This window comes from Pan paniscus, chromosome 5 (genome assembly GCF_029289425.2).
Source record: "Pan paniscus chromosome 5, NHGRI_mPanPan1-v2.0_pri, whole genome shotgun sequence".
NCBI classification, from domain to species: domain Eukaryota; kingdom Metazoa; phylum Chordata; class Mammalia; order Primates; family Hominidae; genus Pan; species Pan paniscus.
Window position 1 is genome coordinate 172,570,341 of NC_073254.2, and position 22,314 is coordinate 172,592,654.

The 22,314-nt window shown below is 36.7% G+C and overlaps 1 protein-coding gene across 19 annotated transcripts in view; it reads right to left on the reverse strand.

Moving 5' to 3' along the window:
- The window catches only part of SYNE1 (spectrin repeat containing nuclear envelope protein 1), a 519,329-nt gene that overhangs the window by 427,562 nt on the left and 69,453 nt on the right, over positions 1-22,314 (reverse strand). The window contains exon 1 of one of the 19 annotated variants that reach the window (XM_055114236.2): positions 17,259-17,283. The exons of the other annotated variants lie outside the window; for them this stretch is intronic. Coding sequence (XP_054970211.2) covers positions 17,259-17,268 — 10 coding nt within the window. The 5' untranslated portion in view covers positions 17,269-17,283. Of the gene's footprint in view, positions 1-17,258; positions 17,284-22,314 lie in introns of those variants that run through there. 19 annotated transcript variants of the gene reach the window in all.

Consider the following 22,314-nt stretch of genomic DNA (forward strand, 5'->3'; position numbering starts at 1 on the left):
AATCACATTACTCCTGGTAGTATCTAATAAAGATTTTTCATCATTTTCGTTGCAGGCAAATACACCTCAATAAAATATTGGAATGAAATTGAAAAAATAGACAAATGCAGATTGAATTTCTTCCCACAACCAAATGATGTGAATACAAAGGGGAAAACAACAGCAAAGGCATACAGTGACAAGGTAATGATTATTAATTACCAAACACAGTCAAATGACTTGATTTGGGAACAGAATTATATTATCCGGATTGCATATCTACAATTGCTAAAATTACCACCAACTTCATTATATATGGGTAGGGAATAAAGTATATTGAATAGTCCAACACAAGAAAATGGACAATTTACAGGTGCTTATAATTACTCAATGATAAGATTTTAAAATTGAATATATAAATGAAAGACATTTACAGGACCAGGCTGTGGCAGATTTCCAAATATGACCATAAATCCTTCCCATTGTGATCAGCGCATCCTTTGCAATGTGATTTTATTGCCTCTTCTCTTAGGAGGTGGTCTCATTTCCCCAGACCTTGAGTCTGGGCTGGCATTGAGATCTACATTGATCAATAATATGACAGAAGTGATTTTAAGTGACATCTGAGGCTGGGCCTTAAGAGGACTTGAGATTCCACTTTGGCTATATTGGAATTCAACTCTGCCCTGAGACCTCTACACAAGGAAACTGGTCTAAGATCCTCGTGAATAAGAAGTCACTTGGAGGATAGATTCTAAACCTCAAGAATAAGAAATAAAAGTACAAATTGGTGTGATGAAGGTATATTCCTATTTTTGGGGATTGGGAGGCTTTACTTATTTTTAAAAACTCTATTGAGGTAAAGAGTTAAGCTATAACATACTTCATTGATTTCCTCACCCTTTTTGGCTCTGTTTTACTATATCCCCTAATTTGTTGGTTGTGCTAATATTTGTAGAAAGAGGTCTTGTATTTGCTGCATCATAATGACGTTTGTACTACTTTGACTGGTTTAAGTACAAATGAATGAAATAACCATTTTTCCTTTAGTTGACTTTACCCTGATTTCACCTAGTGTTTCAATGAGTAAAAATACAGCTAAAAGAAAAGAAAAGAAAAAAAGTCACTTGGAGGAGAATTGAGGTACCTCAGATGGCAGCCAGCAACAGGTGCCTGATACATGAGTGAGCCGCCCTGGACCTGCCAGTCCAACTGATACCCCACCTGCATGTAGCCATGTGAATGGGCCCAGGCACAGCTGGCAGAAGGAACACCCAACTCACTCACAGAAACATGAGAAATCCTAAACTGTTGTTGCTCCACACCACTAAGATTTGGTGGTGGTTTGTTGCACAGGAAAAGCTAACCAAAACAGAAATTGCTACCAGGAGTGTGGTGTTGCTCTAACAAAAATCTAAGACATATGGCATTGGTCTTGCGACCAAATAGGGGAAGGAGATTGGAAGGACACAAAGAGCCTATTAGCGGAGGCTGATTGGGCAGTAAGGGAACCGTCATTGGAAATTGGAGAAAGAGCCGTACATATTTTGTACATTATATATTCTGTCACTTGCAGTAACTTGAACTCATGATTCTGGCTAGGGAGATTTCCTTGCAGAATGCTGAAAGTGTCAATTGGCTTCTTTTAGCTGAACATTATAAGGTACTGGAAGAGACAGAAATGAGCTGTTTCATTTGCAGACGCAAGGCAGAGGAAACACAGAGGCCTAGGATATGATGGACTGAAAAATAAGATATTTTGTTATTCCTAGTCTTTCCAAAAAAAAAGATTTGCAAAGTAAGAAAATGCTTCAGGGTAACAGCAAATCAAAGGTATGAGTATTGTTGAAAACTCAGAAAGAGTTTGACTTGTTTAAACTCCACATATAAATGATATCACACAGTACCTTTCATTCTGTATCTCACTTATTTAATTTAGCATAATGTCCTTCAGGTTCACCCATGTCATTGCAAATGGTAGGATTTCCTTATTTTTTTATGGAGGAATAATATTCAATTTTATGTGTGTGTCATGTTTTCTTTATCTGTCATAATGGATGTGTTAATTGACTGTGGTAATCATTTCACAATTTATATCAAATCATCACACTGTACAACTTAAATATATGTAAGTTGTATTCATCAATTATACCTCAATAAGGCTGGGGGAAAAAAGAGAACATTTGGAAAGATTTAAGGTAGTGCCCAGTTGACCTTCTCAACTAGACAAACCAGCTTCTAAGAATCTTAAGGGCACTGCCCACAGCAGCCTCATATGTGTCCAATGTTTGTTTCAAAGCTGAGATTTTGGGGGCACAGAATGCACTACAGACAAGTTTTTAGGAAGCCAGCTTTCACTGAAGGGACAGCACCACTCCAAATGAACAGGAGACTGGAACCACAACTTTGTGTGTCTAGGAAGAAGGCTAAGAAAACTATCAGTTGCAATCTTGAGCCATCTCTTACCAAGATAGCAAGGAACATGCCTTGCCTCTGGACGAAACGAACTGGCCACGTGTGGCTCACTGGATTTCAGAATGGCTGGACCACAATTGCTCCCTCTGTTCAATTCTCTCACTCCTTGGACAGAAGCATCTATTGAAGTGACCCCACTCCTGCCTCATCACTGCATGTTGAAGAAGTGGGGAGCAGGTAACTTCTCTTTTTAGTTAACGGGTCTATGGATTGAGAGAAATTTCACCTGAGGAACCTCATCTCTATCTGGACAAGATGCAAACGATGCAACACAGGACTTAGAGCTCGATGCCAAACCGAAGGCTGGAGGAGACTTTTGATACCTTGAGAATGGATGAATGTACTTTCCATGCAGGAAGAAAACAAACAGTAGTGACCAGAGGACAGATTTTAAATTATGGCCACAAAATCCTGTGGTCCAACTATGCATCCTCTTTTGTATGGTGACTTTGTCCTTCCCATCCAGGGGTAGAATCAATTTCCCTTCCCCTTGAATCTGAACTCATATGGTACTTGCTTTAATTAATAATGCAGCAGAAATTACTTTATGTCATCTGATTCTAGGCCTTAAGAGGTTTTGAAGTTTCTGTTGTAGCTGTCTTGGATCTCCATCCTAAAACCTCTGTGCAAAGAAAGCAGTTTATATTAGAAGATGTTTCCATCTGTGGAAGAATTCAGATGTCTCATTTGTTAGCTGGAACTAACCACCAAGCACGTGAATGAGGTCACCTTGGATCTTCAAGCTCAGTCAGCCCTGCAGATGAACTCAGCCACAGGTGAACCCAAGTGAAGTCAACAAACTGAGGCCTAAGACTTCGAGGCTGATGTGTCTGATACCTCCTCTCTCTCACATCCATACATACCTGATACAAATTCCTTGTGGGAAGAAAGCATTTTTCTCAATATCGTATTCCTAAAGATCAGCCCCCTGCCTGGTATATTGTCTTATATATGTGTCCTTATGAAACCATCCATATTTAACTGAACTAACCAGCAAATCTACATACTGTGAGAAAGGATGAATTCTGATTGGCTTAAGCCACAGAATTTTGGAGTAGTTTGTTACACAGCAAAGGCTAACTGAAATAAAGGCATTTACATGTGTGGGGGGGCGGTGGGGATGGAGGGGTCCTTCTCCTCCTCTCTCACTCTGTGTTCCATAATGAAAAGATTCTAGGCTTACTTCTTTGGGCCTGTCTCCTAGGCTTTTCCTGTTTTAATCAGACAAGTAATGGATTAAAAGTTGCAAAGAACAAGGGCAACCAAAGTTACTCTGCATGAGTTCTGACATGGATTGATGCGAAGGGACAGACGAGAAGAGAGAAAATTAATAGCTATCTACAGCTGTGGGCTTGAGGGAAAAGATGAGTTAAGAGAATTTTTAGGGAGTCTTGCCTGTGTTGAGTCCTCTAATGACTGCTTCAATTTTTTTTTTCAAGTGAATGTCAGTAAAGACTTACATTGCTCTTAAGACTTTCAGAATTGGAGTTGCATTTCTTTTGTATTTAAAACCAGTGGCTAGATTGAAAGAGCCCAATTTCATTAAAGTTATATTTGCAAAATGTAGTATCATTTCACTTTAAATCTAAGGCAGATGGGATGCAAGGAATATAATTATCTCCGTTCCTAAGTTACAGTTGCTTAACCTCAGCACTATTGACATTTAGGCAAGATGATTCTTTGTCGTGGGAGGTGGTCTTGTGCATTATAGGATGTCTAGCAATGTCACTGGCCTTTACACATTAGATACTGGCAGTACCCTACACCCTAGTGATATATCTATTTGAAAAGTGACAAAATATAGTAAATCTAAGACTTTTGCTGAAAGGTTATATAGAAATTACACAATTTTTCCAATATGAATTAAAGTATCGTATGATGTCTGAAATTATGTCATTCAAATCTGGAAAGTTTGGTCTCATGCGGTGGGAAGGTATAAGTGGGAGAGGGTGATAGATCTGATAGTGTGTTCCATTTATCTTATAATTCTAAACCTCTAAAAAATATTTTAGAACTATATAAAGCAAAGTCTATTTTTTAAAAAAACAAATATTTTAAAAATCTTAAAATTTACCAAATTTTAATGTATTTGTCACAATGGTGGCAGTTATATAAGGACACATATATTAGAAAATGTGCTAGGCACTGGGTTGGCTTCTAGGGTGACAACAATGTGGAAATGCTTTCATCTCACGAAGAATTTGTCATCTCATATGTATGGGGGTGTGGGAGAGAGGAGGGGATAGATGCATCAGCCTTGAAGCCTTGGATGGGCCTCAGTTTTGTAACTTTGCAGTAAATAATTTGGTAGCAAAAAATTGACCTGAATTGAGAAAAGACTATTTATAGTCTTTCATTATTCCACTTAATGTGAAAATTCATACTTTTCTCTGCAGAAATATCAACATCTTTGATGGCAAGGTGCTGCCACAGACTCTGATTGAGAGTGAACCATAATAAATAGTATGTGCACCGTATCACGTTTCTAAAATCCAAAAGATTCTGAGTTTGAAAACAAAGCTGGGGTCCTTAGACTTTCGGATAAAGGGTTGTGTGAATCACACAGAAGTGCAGGGATGGAGATGTGCACTCAGAGAGTAATAATCACAATAGAGAGAACAAAGCAATCAATACAATGGGAGGAAAAACAGCACAGCTTATTGTGGTACTTCAAACCTTTTAGTTCTAAATCAAGACCACATTTGAATAGTTTCAAGCAGAACTTTTGTGGATTTTTTCCTGACACCTTTTCCTTCCTCTATTTGTGGATATAATGTTGCAGGAGACAATGATCGGATAGTAAAGTAATGAAAATACCTTTTACCTTGTATCTGTACAGCACTTGAACTTATTCATGTTTTGTATACATTTCTCATTTGGGTTCTCACAAATAACCTGCCACGTACACAGAGAAGACCATTAACTCGGATGTGAACAAGGAAGCTAAAGAATAGTGGGGGTGAGGAAATACGCCAGAAATCTAGAAACTGGAATGAAGGCTGAAGAGTTACAGAATAATGAACAGTATTTAGTAGTCAGACTCTTACCCTAATCTAATTTTGACCAGATCAATTTGCTGATTATTTGATTCACTAATTTAATAAATTCCACTGTGCCCCTCACGTGTACCAGCCGTTCTGCTGACCAGCTGTGGATGCAATCTGAGAGGATGGGTTTGGTCCCTGAGAGTCCATCAGGGAAAACAGGAATCAAAAAGAATTACATCTCAGTCCAAGTTTTGTAAATGCAAAGAAAAGTTCAGAACAGTGACATGAAATATATTCGTATATTTAAAAAATATCACTTCTACATGATTAAAGATTATTCTTGTGGAAAACATGAAAGCCTACCCTCCTACTGTTTGCTACAATGGAAGCTAAGGAGAAAATGCTGCCTTCACATCTAAGAGTTTTCCTACTGAATTACATATAAAGGTACATGTTAATGAAAACATGAAGACAACTGATCTCTTGGATGAAAGGTTATTTCCAATCAGAGAGCACACACAGAAGCCTTGAGAAGGACTTCAAGCTGAGGCTGGACAAACTTGCCACATGTAGCCAGCTCCCTCCTGTAAAATGTGGCGTCTCCTGCTTTTGCAAGAAAGCCACCAAAACTATGAAATATTTTCCTGTTTTGAGCTCTTAGCAATACCAGGGCACCAGAAAGAAAGGGAGTCTTGAAAAATGTCCTGAAATACTACCTTCATAGAACCACTTTATTTTAACCTGAAACTGTATTCCAATACCAAGAGTTTCAACAATTCAAAATACATCGTTTGGTGTGGAATGGGGAAAAGGGGGGAGAAAAGCTGGTCACAGTGTTCGTATATTTTATGTCCAATATTTAATCCAGACTTTTTAAAAACCCACAGTTCTCTCAAACAAACATGACTGTTCTCAGAGAGTGCTTTCAAAGTTTGGTCATTGCTTTTCATCAAATTACTGCTCTTTATCTTAAGTAGGTTCAGGATTCTACAATTTTACATTTTCACATTTTGGGATTTTGCATTTCAAATTACTGCTAATATTATTTCTTAGTCTCACCCTGTGATCTAAATGTTCCTTCTCTCTCTCTCTCATATAAATATTTATATTTATATATTTACATATTTATATTATATATTTATATATTATTTTGTCAGTATCCAGCACGGATACAATAATGTGACACAATTTCACCTATATTTTATACTACCTGTCCCCTTGACAAGATGTAGAGAGCTACAATTTTAACAACAAAACTCATAAATCTCAGATGGAGATGAAATGAAAAACAGCAAGCACCTAAAAGAGTGAACCTGAGAAATAAGGTCAAATCACAGAGTTTAAAGAGCCAGTGTTAGAAATTGCAATCTCAAATTCAACCCCCACCATGTAATTCAATTAGCCACTTGGAAGACCTGCACTCAGTGGTTAATCCTGCACAGAGCACCAGGTGGTGCTGTTGCTTTCCGCTGCTTCAGATCTAGCGTGGTGTTAGCGACCTTCCTCATAATAGAAGATCTACTGGACTCCAGAACCTGTGGCCACCGCGGCAGCTGCAGGGGTTTCCACATGAGACAGCAGCTGGTGGATGTCACAAATAAATTTCCTGAGTGTCAATCCAACCTCACATGCTCAAGTTTATTCGTATAGTAATGAATAATTTTAAAGGTTACTTTTAATAATAATAGAAATCTATCTTCTATTTAGAATGTATGTGGCAGGCATATGTTGCATATATTTACTACACATATTATCTAATTAAAACTTTGCAATAACCGTATGAGGAAATATCCTCCACCCTCACCAATTTTACACGTAAAGAGACTGGAGCAAACGAGGTTCATCAACTCCCTTGAGGTGACACAGACACTAAACGCGGAGCATGGATATCTGTCTGCCTCAAAAGCCCATACCTTCAATCACTTCATTCTACTCTCATGTCCAAATTGCCCATTGGGGTTTCCAGAATAACTTTACATATCACAACCTATCTGGAGATAGGCAATGTAGACGCAATTCCCAACTCACAGATGAGGAAACCGTGTCAGAAATGGGTATCTCAGCAAGCAAGTGCCAAAGTCAAATGAAACCCTCCTTACTCCCTTTCCCCCGTACTATATTAAAAACGATATGGCCAGAATCCAGCTGGTCAATAGAGCACCTCCAAGCTAGGCCATGATGCTCAGTTATCTTCCTGAGCTACAAACTACAAAGAGTTCTTCTATCCACGGACATCTTGACCGCCTATCTCCAGTTCTTCAACCTTGTCTATCCTCATTCTCAGCCCATCTTACTACTACTCGAGCCTCCTCAACAGAGCAGGAAATGTTTATGGGAATTGGCTCACCTATGAATCCACAGAATAATCTTCCTTTCACATGTCTATATTTGCATCTGCCTTGGTATTATTATTATATCATGTGTCACAGGTCAGGATAACAGGGAAACAAATTCTAGAAGGAATTTTGTCAGCAGGAGGTTTTTTAGCATGTGCTCTCAAGAACTAAAAACTAAGTGTGGAGAAGCAGAATTAGGACACAGGGAGATGCTGGACTCATGCAATTATGCAGCTGAAGCTAGGAGAGTCTTTCAGAGATGTCCAAAATGAAGGCAAGGGGCTGGGACTTTGCATCCAGGTATTGGCCAGTTGCTGGATATGGGGTGGCCCTGGGAGGAGCTATAACTTGAGAAAGGCAGATCCCCGGGGCTGAGGACCAGTCCTAGGGAGAGGCTCAGCTGTGAGTCTTCAGCAGGCAACACTTGGAGAGCTGGGAATGAGGGCCTCAGAGCTGAGGGGCATGGTCTGCACTGTGCCCCAGTCATCTGCTGCACAAGCTACAATGTTAACTACTAAGCTCTGAAAATTTAAACAGTCCCAGTAACAATGAGAATAGCAGCACGGTCCCAATAATAATGAGATCAGTAGTTCTCATTAGTTGTATGCTATGTTCGATACACTGCATTCAAAGGGGGTCAAGATTTGCTCCTATTTCTATTTGGGACTACAGCCAAACACTTGACCACCAAGAGATGCTGCCTCCTCCATTTATTTCAAAATGAACAAAGTGTTCAAGGCCCACTTTTGCACTTTTCTGAGGACTGGATCAAAAGTCTGAGGACTTCTGGATCAAAAGATCGATAGTGCAAGGACAGGGAAGGGGCCATAGCTTTCTTGAGGCAGCCAATCATGGAGTTCTCCAAACCATCTTAGACATCTTAGTTTTTTTATCAGTTTCTTACTAATTCATATGCTTCCTCAGTTTAACCAACCAAACTTGATTGTATATTTCTACGCTCTGAGCCTGCCTATCTAAGGTACCATTTTACTTCTCTAACCAGACAACTTTGGCAGCCACTATCTAGTTCTCCCCTCTGACCTCCATATCATCATCCACCCTTTGCATAACTATTTCTCCTGAATATGATGCCATTTTTCCAGCTCTTAAACATCATCACCCAAGAGCCTACACAAATAAAAAACATGGATTGCCAAGTAGTGGCATGTAGGCAGAATCTGGGCCCCAAATGTATTTTCCTTCATCCCGCAACCTTCCAAGAAAACATTTTAATTTAAATGTTTGTAGGTAGGACTTAAGTTCTAATTTTTACACAGACCCATCACTTTCTTTTGTCTTTAACCAGTTACTTCTCAAATCACCAGAAGGTAATGAGGTTTAAGACATCTTAAAAGAGGAAGACTTATATTTCAAATACTCATAAATGGGAAGTGAGATTTTGAAAAAGCAACATGATGAGAAATCTTAGGAAGAGCAAAGAAGTAAAATAGAGACTCTTGATTTTAAAATAAACTCATATTTTTTGTTACAATTATTATATCTTTGTCATAGATATGTTGTGTCTTTGGGGAAATTGGAAAAGATATTCTGTTTACATTCTCAATTCGTTCCCCCAGTATAAGCATATATCACATAACATTTCAGCCAATGATGGACCACATATACAATTGTGGTCCCATGAAATTATAATAATGTATTTTTACTGTACTTTTTATGTTTAGATATGTTTAGACACACAAATATTTAACATTGTAGTACAATTGCCTACAGTGTTCAGTACAGTAACATGCTATTCAGGTTGATAGCCTAGGAGTAAAAGGCTATTAACACATAGCCAAGGTGTGTAGTAGGCTATGCCATCTAGGCTTGTGTAAGTACCCTCTATGATGTATGCACAATGACAAAACTGCCTAATAATACATTTCTCAGAATGTATCTTCATTGTTAAGCAATACCTGATTGCATTTTAAATTAGTATATGTTTAAGCAAGTATATTATTTCACTGAAACCCAGAACAATTGGAACCCAAGAAAACTTACTTGCAATGATGTAAAGACATGAATGAATTCATGTAATTTGATAAATAACAATATAACATGTTGGTATTTTTATATATAAACAAACATCATAACTAAATTTCAATGAGTTATAAGAATGCATGATATATTTTATATAAAACTTTAGAAAATATGAGAATCTACATCCAGAGTAAGCTTGTTATCAGTAAATTCCATGTAGAAAAACCAGAATAAAACTTACTACTGTATCTACATTTGTTTCCTAGTAAGGAAAATGGTTCAGCTACCTATGTCCTGAAGGTTGTCACCAAAGAGAAACTGCTGTGATGCCAGAGGCAAACTTGAGTGCATCTGATTATCATCTTATATGTAAACATAGTGAAAAAGCGGTAAAATTCTGAGGCATCCTCACATTTTAAAAGAGATCTGAAAACAAAGTGATATCAGCAAGATGGCATAATAGCAGTTTCCAGTGCTCATTTCCTCACAGAGACATCAATTTGAACAACCCATTCACATGCAACAAAAATATCTGCCTGAGAGCTAAGGAATATAGTGCCTGAGTAGAGCACAGAAATAAACACATACATTGAAGAGGGTATGAAGAACAGTTTTATATTACCCACCCATATCACCCCCTTCCCAAGCCTGTACTGCATACCATGGAGAGATAACTTCCATATGAGGGAGAATAGTGAAGTGAGCACTTGACTTCAAAGTAGACTCCAGCACTTGCCCCAGTGAACTCTAGTGTCAAGTTGGCCCCTTCAGACCGAGGATTTGGGCCTGCCCATGCAGATCTGTGTTTCAGGACTGCCCTCACAGACCCAAGTGCCAGACCAACTCCAGTACAGGATGACCCCCATGAACTCAGACCAAAAGCCCACCCCACTGCCTGACTGTTTTCTGTGGACTCAGGTTTTAGGCCATCCTCCACAGACCCAGTCACCAGGCCCACCACAATGGACCATAGTCCCAGCTTTACTCCCATGGTCCAAAATATCAAGTCAGCCCCTATAAGCTAAGATGATGAGAGGACCATCTGTCCCCTGACGAAAACATCAGGCCAGTCCTCCCAAGGATTTCAGCAGCATGCCTATCCATGAACCCTTCCAGCTGACCTTTTCAGAATCCTTGGTCAGGCTGACTGATGAAGGGCTTTCCCTGCTAAGGCCAGTCTGAAGACTGGCAAATGTGCCTATGTCTTCAAATGCATAGGCACCAGCTCAAGGCCACAACAAACCAAATATCAGAGAAATATGACACTACCAAAGGGGCAAGTAAAGTACTAGTAACTGACCTTAAAGAAATGGATATCTATGAACTGCTTGAGAAATAATTTAACATAATCTTCTAACAAAGAAGCTAAGTGAACTAAAGGAGAACACAGAAAGGCAACTAACCCAAATCAGGAAACAACACCTGAAAAAAATCAGAAGTTCAACAGAGAGACAGAAACCATACAAAAGAACAAAACAAAAATTCTGGAGCTGATGAACACAATAACTGAACTGAAAAAATTGCATAGACAGCTTCAACAGTAGGTTCAATCAAATAGAAGAAAGAATCAGAAAGCTTGAAGACAGGCTTGACATTATTCAGTCAGAGGATCAAGAATGGAAAAAAAGGATGAAAAGGGGAGAAGAAAGCCTATGGAACATATGAAACACCATGAAGCTAATCAATATACATATTATGGGAGTTTCAGGGAAGCAGAGATGGAGAAAGAAGAAGAAAGCTTGTTTAAAAAAAATAATGTCAGAAAACTTCCCAAATCTAGATTGGGAAATAAACATTAATATCCATGAATACCAAGAGCCCTAAAAAGATTAAACATAAAGAGATCTTCACCAAGATACATTATAATCAAATTTTCAAAAGTCAAAGACAAAAAATTTTGAAAGCAACTAGAGAAAAGTGATTTGTTATGTATAAGGGAAACTCCGTAAGATTACAAGCAGTTTTCTCAGTAGAGACTTGCAGGCCAGGAGAAAGTGGGATAATATAGTCAAAGTGCTGGTGGGGGAAAAATACTGTCAACCAATAATACTATATCCAGAAAAGCTGTCTTTAAGAAATGAAGGAGTGATAAAGACCTTCCTAGATAAACAAAAACTGTGGATGTTAGTCCCTACTAGAACTACCTTACAAAAAATTAATGTTAGAGTTCTTTGAGTTAAAATAAAAGAAAGCTAATTAACAAAATGAAAATATATGAAAGTAAAATCTCATTGTAAAGGTAACAGTATAGTCAAATTCACAATATCCTAATACTGTAATGGTGCCATACAAGTCACTTTAATATAAAAGTTAAAAGACAAAAGTATTAAAGACAACTAAAGCTACAACAATTTGTTAATGGATACACAATATAAAAAGATGTAAATTGTGACATTAATAACATAAAACATGGGGAGAGGAGAAGTTAAAGTGTAGTTTTTGTTTGCAGTCAAAGTTAAATTGTTACCAGCTTAAAGCAGACTATTATAACTATAAGAGGTTTCATGTAAGCCTCATGTTACCACAAAGAAAAAATCTGTAAGTAGATACATAAAGATAAAGGAATTAAAACATACCACCACAAAAAAATCATCAGATCACAAGAGGATGGCAAGAGAGGAAGAACGGAATAAAGTAACTCCAAAATAGAAAACAACAGTTTGTCAGTACTGGGTCCTTGCCTACCAATAATTATCTTAAAAGTAAATAGACTAAATTCTTTAATCAAAAGACAAAGAGTGGCCAAATGGATTAAAAAGTATAAGATCTAACTATATGCTGCCTACAAGAGATTCACTTTAGCTTTAAGGAAGCACATAGTCTGAAAGTAAAGTTATGGCTTAAGAAATTCCATGTAAATGGTAACCAAAGGAGAACAAGGATGGCTATCCTTATATCGCACAATGTAGATTTTAAGTCAAACACTGTCAAAAGAGACAAAGAAGATCATTATATAATGACAAAAGGATCAATTCATCAAGAGCACATAATAATGTAAGTATATATTTACCCAACATCGGAGCACCTAAATATATAAAATGAATGCTAACAGAATCGAAGGAAATAAACAGCAATATGATTAATAGTAGCAGATTTCAGTACTTCACGTTTGACAATGGATAGATCATCCTGACAGAAACTCAACAAGGAAACAATAGATTTGAAGAACACTATAAACCTAAACAATGTAACAGATGTATATAGAATATTCCATCCAGCAACAGCAGAATACACATTATTTTCAAGTGCACACAGACAATTCTCCAGGATAGATAATATATTAATATATTAGACCACGAAACAAGTCTTAACATATTTAATTTTTACTTATTTATTTATTTATTTATTTATTTATTTATTTATTTATTTTTAGAGAGAAGGTCGCATCTGTTGCCTGGGCTAGAGTGCAGTGGCACTCACTGTTGCCTGGGCTAGAGTGCAGTGGCACTCACTGTTGCCTGGGCTAGAGTGCAGTGGCACTCACTGTTGCTTGGGCTAGAGTGCAGTGGCACTCACTGTAGCCTAGAACTCCTGGGCTCAAGCAATCCTCCCACCTCAGCCTCCTGAGTAGCTGCTGGGATTACAGCTGAGTGCCACAATGCCCAGCTAATGTTTTAAAATTTTTTTGTAGAGACAGGGTCTCACTGTGTTGCCCAGGCTGGTCTAGAACTCCTTACCTCAAGCAATCCTCCCACCTCAGCCTCCTAAAATGCTGTGATTACAGGCATGAGCTATTGCTGTCTGGCCTCTTATCACATTTAAGAAAGTTGAAATCATGTCTTCTCTTTTCTGACCACAAAAAAACATAAAACAAGAGATCAGTAATGTGAAGAAAATTTGAAAATTCTCAAATATGTGGAAATTAAACAATTCATTGAACAATCAATGGGCCAAAAAATAAAAGGGAAACCAAAAAATATCTTGAGATGAATGAAAATGGAAATACTACCTACAAAAACTTAGGAGATGCAACAAAATAAGTTCTAAGAGGATGGTTTATAGTAATAAACGCCTACATTTTTAAAAAAGAAAGATTTTAAGCAACCTAATTTTATACCTCAAGGAGCTAGCAAAAGGAGAAAGACTAAGCCCAAACTTAGGAGAAGGAAGGAAATAACAAAGATCAGAGCAGAAATAAATGGAATCAAGACTAGAAAACAAGAGAAAACAATCAATGAAACTAAGAGTTGGTTTTTGAAAAGATAAACACAATTACAAACTTTTAGCTAGACTAAAGAAAAGAGAGGAGATTCAAATAAATAAAATAAGAGATATTACAACTGATACTACAGAAATATAAGGGATCATAAGAGAATATATGAACAATTGTATATCAACAAATTGGATAATCTAGAAGAAATGGATAAATTCCAGACACGTACAACCTACCAAAACTGAATCAAGAAGAAATAGAAGGCTGGGCATGGTGGCTCACACCCGAAATCCCAGCACTGTGGGAGGCCGAGGTGGGCAGATCACTTGAGGTCAGGAGTTCAAGACCAGCCTGAACAACATGGTGAAACCCCATCTCTATCAAAAATACAAAAAATAAATAAATAAATTAGCTGGGTGTGGTGGCATGCACCTATAGTCCCAGCTACTCGGGAGGCTGAGGTGGGAGAATCACTTAAACCTGGGAGGCAGAGGTTGCAGTGAGCTGAGATGGTGCCATTGCACTCCCGCCTGTGTGACAGAGCGAGACTCCATCTCAAAAAGAAAAATAAAAGAAGAAGAAGAAATAGAAAATCTGAGCAGGCCAATAATGAGGAAGGAGATTGAAGTAGTAAGAAAAAATCTTTCAACAAAGAAAATCCCAGGACCTGATGGTTTTATGCATGAGTTCCACCAAACATTTAAAGAAAAACTAATATCAATCTTTCCCAAACTGTTTAAAAAGTTAATGAGAATGAACCACTTCCACACTCATTTTATAAGGCCAGCATTACTCTGATACTAAAGCCAGATAAGAATACAAGAAAAGAAAATTACAAGCCAATATCCCTGATAAACATAGACATGAAAATTCTCAATGAAACACTAGCAAACCAAATTCAACATGACCATGGTCGATGGGATTTATACCTGAGATTCAAGAATGGTTCAATATATGCAAATTAATCAATGTGATATACCATAATAATAGAATGAAAGATAAAAGTCGTAACATCATCTCAATAGATGCATGAAAAGCATCTGACAAAACTCAACATACTTTTATGATTAAAAACTCAAAGCATTAGGTACAGGAGGAATGTATCTCAACACAATAAAGACCACATAAGAAAAGCCTACAACTAATAGTATAGTGAATGGTAAAATGTTGAAAATTTTTCCTCCAAGATCAGTGAAAAGACAAGGCTGCCCACTCTCACAGAGTGCTATGTTCTATTCAACATAACACTGAAATTCCTACCCAAATCAATTAAGCAAGCAAAAGCAATAAAAGGCATCAAAATCAGAAAGGAATACATAAACTTTTGTTTGCAGATGACATTATCTCAAATAGAGTAAACCCTAGACTCCACCAAAAAAATGGTTATAACTGATAAATTTAGTTAAGTTATAAGGTACAAAATTAACATACAAAATTCAGTTGCATGTCAATACATAAACAATGAACTATCCAAAAAGACATTTTTTTCAAAAAATAAATTTTAAAAATATTCTATTCACAATAGCATAAAAAAGAATAAAATACTTAGGAGTAAATTTAACCAAGGAGATAAAAGATCTGTATAATGAAACAATAAAGCATTGATGCAAAAAACTGACAAGGCAAATACATGGAAAGATATTTCCTTTTATGGATCACAAGAATCAATATTGTCAAAATGGTCATATTACCTTAAATGATCTACAGATTCAATGTAATTCCTATCAAAATTCCAACGGCATTTTTAATAGAAAAAGAAAAAAAGTCCTAAAAATTGTATGGTACCATCAAAGACCATGAGGCAATTTTAAGGAAAAAGAACAAAGCTGGAGGCATATTTCCTGATTTTAAATTATATTATATAGCTATAGTGATCAAAACTGCATGGTACTGGCATAAAAAACAATACATGGATTGGAACAGAAAGCACAGAAATAAACCCATATATAATATTCAGTCAATTAATCTTTGAAAAAGGCATCAAGAATACACAATGGAGAAAGACTGTCCCTTCAGGAAATGGTGTTAGGAAAACTGGCTATCCACATGCAAATAAGTGAAACTGGATCCTTATTTTACAACATTCACAAAAATCAACTCAAGACAGATTAAAGATTTAAACGTAAGTCCTGAAATCATAAATGTACTAGAAGAAAACATGGGCAAAATAGCTTCTTGATATTGGACTAGACAATGATTTTCTGGATATGACCTTATAAGCACAGCCAACAAAGCAAAAATAGGCAAATAGAATTGCACCAAACTAAAAAGCTTCTGCACAGCAAAGGGAACATCAACAGAGGGAAGAGACAACCTAGGGAGTGGAGAAAATATTTGCAAACCACACAATTGATAAGGGATTAATATGCAAAACATGTTAGAAACTCAAAAACTTAATAGCAGAAAAACAAACAAAAAAAACGGGCAAAGGACCTGACTAGACATTTCTCAAAAGAATACATACGAATGGCCAATTACAAGAAAAAATGCTCAACATCACAAAACATCAGGGAAAGCAAGTTCAAACAACCATGAGACATCACCTCATGCATTAGGATGTATATTATCAAAATAGCAAAAGATAACAAGTGTTGGTGAGGATGTGGAGAAAAGGGAACCCTTGGACATTGTTGGTGAGAATGTAAATTATTACAGACATTATGGAAAACAGTATGAAGATTTCTCAAAAAAATTAAAAATAGAAGTACCATATGATCCAGTAGTCCCACTACTGAGTATATATCCAAAGGAAATGAAATCAGTATATCACTGAGACATCTGCACCACCATATGCCCTGCACACTATTCACAACAGCTAAGATGTGGAATCAACCTGTCTATTGACAGACAAATGGATAAGAGGTATAGCATTAGGAGAAATACCTAATGTAGATGATGGGTTGATGGGTGCAGCAAACCACCATGGCACATGTATACCTATGTAACAAACCTGCACGTTCTGCACTTGTATCCCAGGACTTAAAGTATATATTTTTTAAAAAAACTCTCAATATCAATCATCTAAATTTTCACTATTCAGGCTTTCACTATAAATGCTGGTTTTAGGTTTTCCAAAATGATGAATGTAAATCAGTATTATTCATTTCACTTCCACTAGTTTTAGGTTCAGATACAATAGGAAGAAAAGATTTTAAACTTTTAGAGTTCTTTTAAAGTCTACTCCACACATTCATCTTTTGGTACCACGTATTTCAACTCAAATTATAATAGAGGAAAAAGAGTACACACACGCACACACACACACACATACACACAGAAACACACACACAGAGAGAAAGAGAAAGAGACGGAGAAACACACATAGAGACAACAATAACAAAATAGTACCTTTTATCATACCCGGAGTCTTGTAGATTGTTTTTATCATATCTCACCTATTTTACTGATTTTGGTAAATTATCCTAATTCAGTCGTATCTAAACCAAACACAGCTTTCACCAAGGGAACTTCCAACTCTCCTAGCAGCATTCTCCTGATATTATCACTATAGCAACATCTCTATAAAAGCATACTATTCTTCCCTCATTCTTCATCCTTACCCCCTGCTTACTAGCCAAATGCACCGCTCCCCAGTGCCAGCGTGTCTACAAAGACAGTGCTCATATCGATTTATAAAAAGTGCTTCAGATGCACTTTTGGTGAAAAAAAAGAGACATTTTTCATTCGATATTCAGAAAATTAGGCATTTTATCTTATTAAAATCCTAGTGTTGATTGTGGTAATTGTTTCACAATGTGAAATATATCAACTCATCACATTGCACACCTTGAAAAGATATATTGACACGATTTTTATGTCATCTCAATAAAGCTGGAAAAAATTTTAAAAATCTTAATAACTTTTAAGGGATTTTTGTTGGAAAAAAATCATCCAACTTATAAAAACTTCCAGAACTGTTACTTTCGAAATTTAATTCTAGAATTTGGGAGAAGAAATTAAATGGACATTTTTTAGATCACTATTACATAGGAATTTAATTTCTAGTATTTATATTTACACAAGATATAATCTTGTTTATTTCTGATTTGTTCTTTGAACTTTCTGGAATTTTTCCCAAATATCTAATATTGCAAAACACTCATTACAAATTATAATTGCCATACTAGAAATACACATAGCAAGTTGCCAAGAGAATCACACCATTTTTTTGAAACTTGCAAACAATATTGGAGAGGTTTGACATTACTTAAGCACATAAAATATCAGTTAAAGAAAGAGCCTTACAAAAGACAAACAAATATAGGTGTAAGAATGTACAAAGAATATTTTTAAATTCCATTTTATACTGCCTAAGACAATCAAAGACTAGATTTTTAAGCAAGAAATGTTTACAGATGTGTGAGACTCTCCAGGTCTAGAATCAAATAATTTCTTGTCCTGGGATTTCAAGGAAAAACACGAATCAGTTGTAGCCTACTCATGCCTATTAAAACAACACCACAAACAAAATCACTGGTGAAAATGTTTTCATTTTTCTGACTCATTTAGAGTAAGAAATGTTTGTTTTTTGTTTGTTGTGGTTTGGTTTTGGTTTGAGACAGGGTCTCACTCTGTCACCCAGACAGGAGCGCAGTGGCATGCTCTTGGCTCACTATAGCCTCAACCTCCTGGGCTCCAGCAATCCTCCTGCCTCAGCCTCCCAAGTAGCTGGGACTACAGGGGCATGCCACCACACCTGGCTAATTTTTGTATTTTTTGTAGAGACGGGTTTTTGCCATGTTGCCTAGGCTGGTCTTGAGCTCCTGAACTCAAGTGATCTGCCCACCTTGGCCTCCAAAAATGCTAGGATTACAGGCGTGAGCCACCATGCCTGGACAGGAACGTTTATTATAACATCAAATTTGTTAACCCCCAAAAGTTTGCTTATAAAAAATGTTAACTATTCTCATGATTTCTAGGGAAAAAAATCAAACTCACTCTTCAGTAGAGGCCAAAAGAAATATGAATTTCCTCAACAGACTTTGGGGTCTAGGAGTGCAACAGATCCGACTCAGGATCCCAGCATCATCATTTACTGCGAGAATTTCAAAAGGTGACTTAGCCACTTTATAGCTTCATTTAGCCATATGTAAACTAAAGACAAAAATAATAATGAAAACCTCCTAGAATCACTGTAAATATTAAGTTAGATATTTTATGTAAATGCCGTGTCCAAAACTTATCACATAGTATTCATTCATCAATAAATGTTAGTTACTTGTTATACTTGTTTTTACTCTTATTGATTTAAACATGATAGCAGCAATTAACTTCTCTTAAGGGAATAGAACAGACCATTGCTTTCTTTTATTATTAGAATATGTATTCAATAAAGACAGGGAAGCGAAGAAGTTTCTAGAAGCCAGGAGAAACCTGATCATTAATTTATATGGTTCCTTTTGCCTCCACCAGCTTCAACACTAAGAAAGAGGGCCTCTTGTGGAATTTAGACATTCAAGGGTATATTTACTGAGCAAATCCAAATCATTGGTTTCAATTTATCTTGACATGTTCAGGCCAATTAAGTTAGTTAATTACTGGGAATAAAGTAATCCTGAATCCTTAAAAGCTGGGCCCACCACCTAGTGTTCATTCCTAAGGGCTAGCAGATTTGTCCTCCAGTATGGCATATGCAGCAATTTAAAGTCAGGGAAAAGTACGGACTTATTAATACTCTTTGGCATTTACTGGCACTGCTATTTACCCTCTATTATGTGCTAAGTGTCTGACGACCCAATACCCATATATTCAACATTAAATCTTCAACCTTATAATTCTTGAAATTCTCATTTGGTATTCACTCAAGACCCAGAAAAGGGTCAAAGGTTGCTAAACTTTACTTCGCTTTAAAATCTTCCCTTATTCAGACAAGTTCCCTGCTGAAATTTAAAAAAAAAAAAAAAAAAAAAAAGGAGGCTCTAAAGAAGGGCATATTTCTAAAAAACTGAAAAAATAAGAGGGAGATGGTTTTCAGTTGTTTTACAAATAGGATTTCTTGTCCTTTTCAATTTCTCACTTAAGCCTTATTTCCATTTGGAAATCCAGCTACTCAGTGCCAACTAAGGGGGAGGAACTGTGGGGTTTAAAAGTTAGAATAAACATGGTTTGTAGCCTTAAATGAGGACCAGTCTTCTTAAATGACTCAAGAAACATTTACTGCACACAAATTATGTGCAAAGCACTGACTACATACATGGGTGATGGGAGCAGAGGGCACAGGGGCAAGGAGAAAAATAAGATACAAAACCTAAACCTAATGTCCTTGTAAACTTAGTTCCTTTACATCCTTGAAAAATTATTTTTTTTCTTCCACAGCACTACAGCTGTGTATAGGGAAAAATAGGGGAAGAAGAACCAAGCAAATGTAGCAGCTTCTAGCTCCTTACCCCTCCAGTGTTGAACCTGAGGTGTGTGTGAAAAACCAAGGTTAAGCATCACAGCCCACTGAGATAAGAGTGAAGGAACAAGGGATGACGCAAGGTAACACAGAGATGCTGGCAGGTTTGAGAAAAACATGTTCTCGCTTCTCAAGCTGAAGCGAGCAACTAGCATGACCTTTCTTTGTATTTTCGTTTTGCACTGTCAAGGGCAACGTTGTTTCTTTTCAGGAAGAAACAATACCAGCTTTGAGAAAAAAATATCCACATTAAAAAAAAATAGCAGCAATTAAGAAGTGTGAGAGGAAGGAGGTGCAGAGGGGACACAGGAAGATCCAAGAGCAGCAAAATATAGGTTCAGAGGCAATTTGAGTCCAATCCACCACCTTTCAAATTAAATTAAAAGCATGGTTAAAAGAGCATTTTTGGCACAAAATCTTAAATTCACGGTGCTGTAGGATAAGGCTTAGTGGGATTATCAACAGAGTGTGGATGCCAAATGGACATCAGGCAGGAAGAGAAACCACAGATGCATTTTCAGCAAGGTGTCTTTATAGGATTACTCCACCTAGAGCTTGGCCTGACTCAAATATTAATTTCACAAACAACCGCAGTTGTAAGAGTGACTTCCATTATTTAAGGGCCTAATCTCGGGTAGAATAACAATCCACAAACACTTTTTTTGTGGCACCGCCAAGCATCTTTTGTTTTTCAACATATGATTTTAAACATTAACTTGTTATTGTATATATTTAAGTTGTATTACATGATGTTTTGATACACACAGTGAAATAATTACTACGGCCAAGAAAACTAACATATTCATCTCTTCACATACTGTGTGTGTGTGTGTGTGTGTATGCGTGTGTGGCAACTGTATACCCTTTGTCCCCCATCTCCCTAACCTGCTCCATCCCTCTGCACCTGTTAACTGCTGTTTCACTCTCTGTTTCTATGCATTTGCCTTTTTTTAGATTTACTGTGTAAGTGTCATGCAGTATTTTTCACTTAGCTCAAGTCTTCTAGGTTCATCTATGTTGTCAAAAGTCGCAGGACCTCCTTCTTTTTAAAAGCTGAATAATATTCCATTATATATATGCCACAATTTCTTCATCCATTCATTTGTAGATGGATGAATGCTAAGCATAACCATTTTATTCATTCTATTAATAACTCAGCCAATGAAAAAGATTTTTTTCCCATTATAATATAAAACTGTACGTTATTTTGTTTTCCTAACCTACACAGTGCTTACATGTTGCTTTAATAGTAAAGATCGTTATTAGCCTATAGTGAAGTATATATAACAGATAATTTGGATGCTTCTATTGATTTTTTTGTCTCCATTATTACCACTGAGACCTTCTACCATCTGCTGAAGCAAAGGCAACAGAGAAGAATAAAAGAAGAACAGAGTATTTTTTCAACTGCCATGATGTCTTCAGCCTGAAACTCTCCTTCTATTCCAATGCTAACTAGTTATTATAGCAGTAACTTTGCACTTACAGATTTTTGTGCAAAATCCAAGAAAAAAAAGCAATCTTTATTGTCAAAAAATAGCTTCCTGGGTGCTTTCTGGAGAAAAGGAGGGCGGTCTGACTTCCTCATGTAGAAAATCTCATATATGAAAAGGAAAAGTAACAAGGGAAGGGAACACATCGCTTGTCCTATCAAATATTAAAAATAAAATGTAAAAGGTGCATTAATTAAAGCAATGTGGTAACAGAGAAAGAACACACCATAGAATGCAATGAAATACACAGTCCAGAAAGAGACTTGTGTCTATCTAGACAAAATGAGAAAGATCATTTGATGAATAGTTTAGGGAAAACTAGAGGGCAAATGAAAATAGAAAAAAAAATCATTGAGAACCTCTCTTTACACCAAAATAAATTCCAAATGGTTTAGGGAATTAAAATAAACTATAACAACTACCTGAAAATATAGTAAATATGCTTAATAATGAAGACAGACATTTTAGGCCTAAAAATAACTAAAGAGGAATAGGTTTCATTGCATAAAAATCA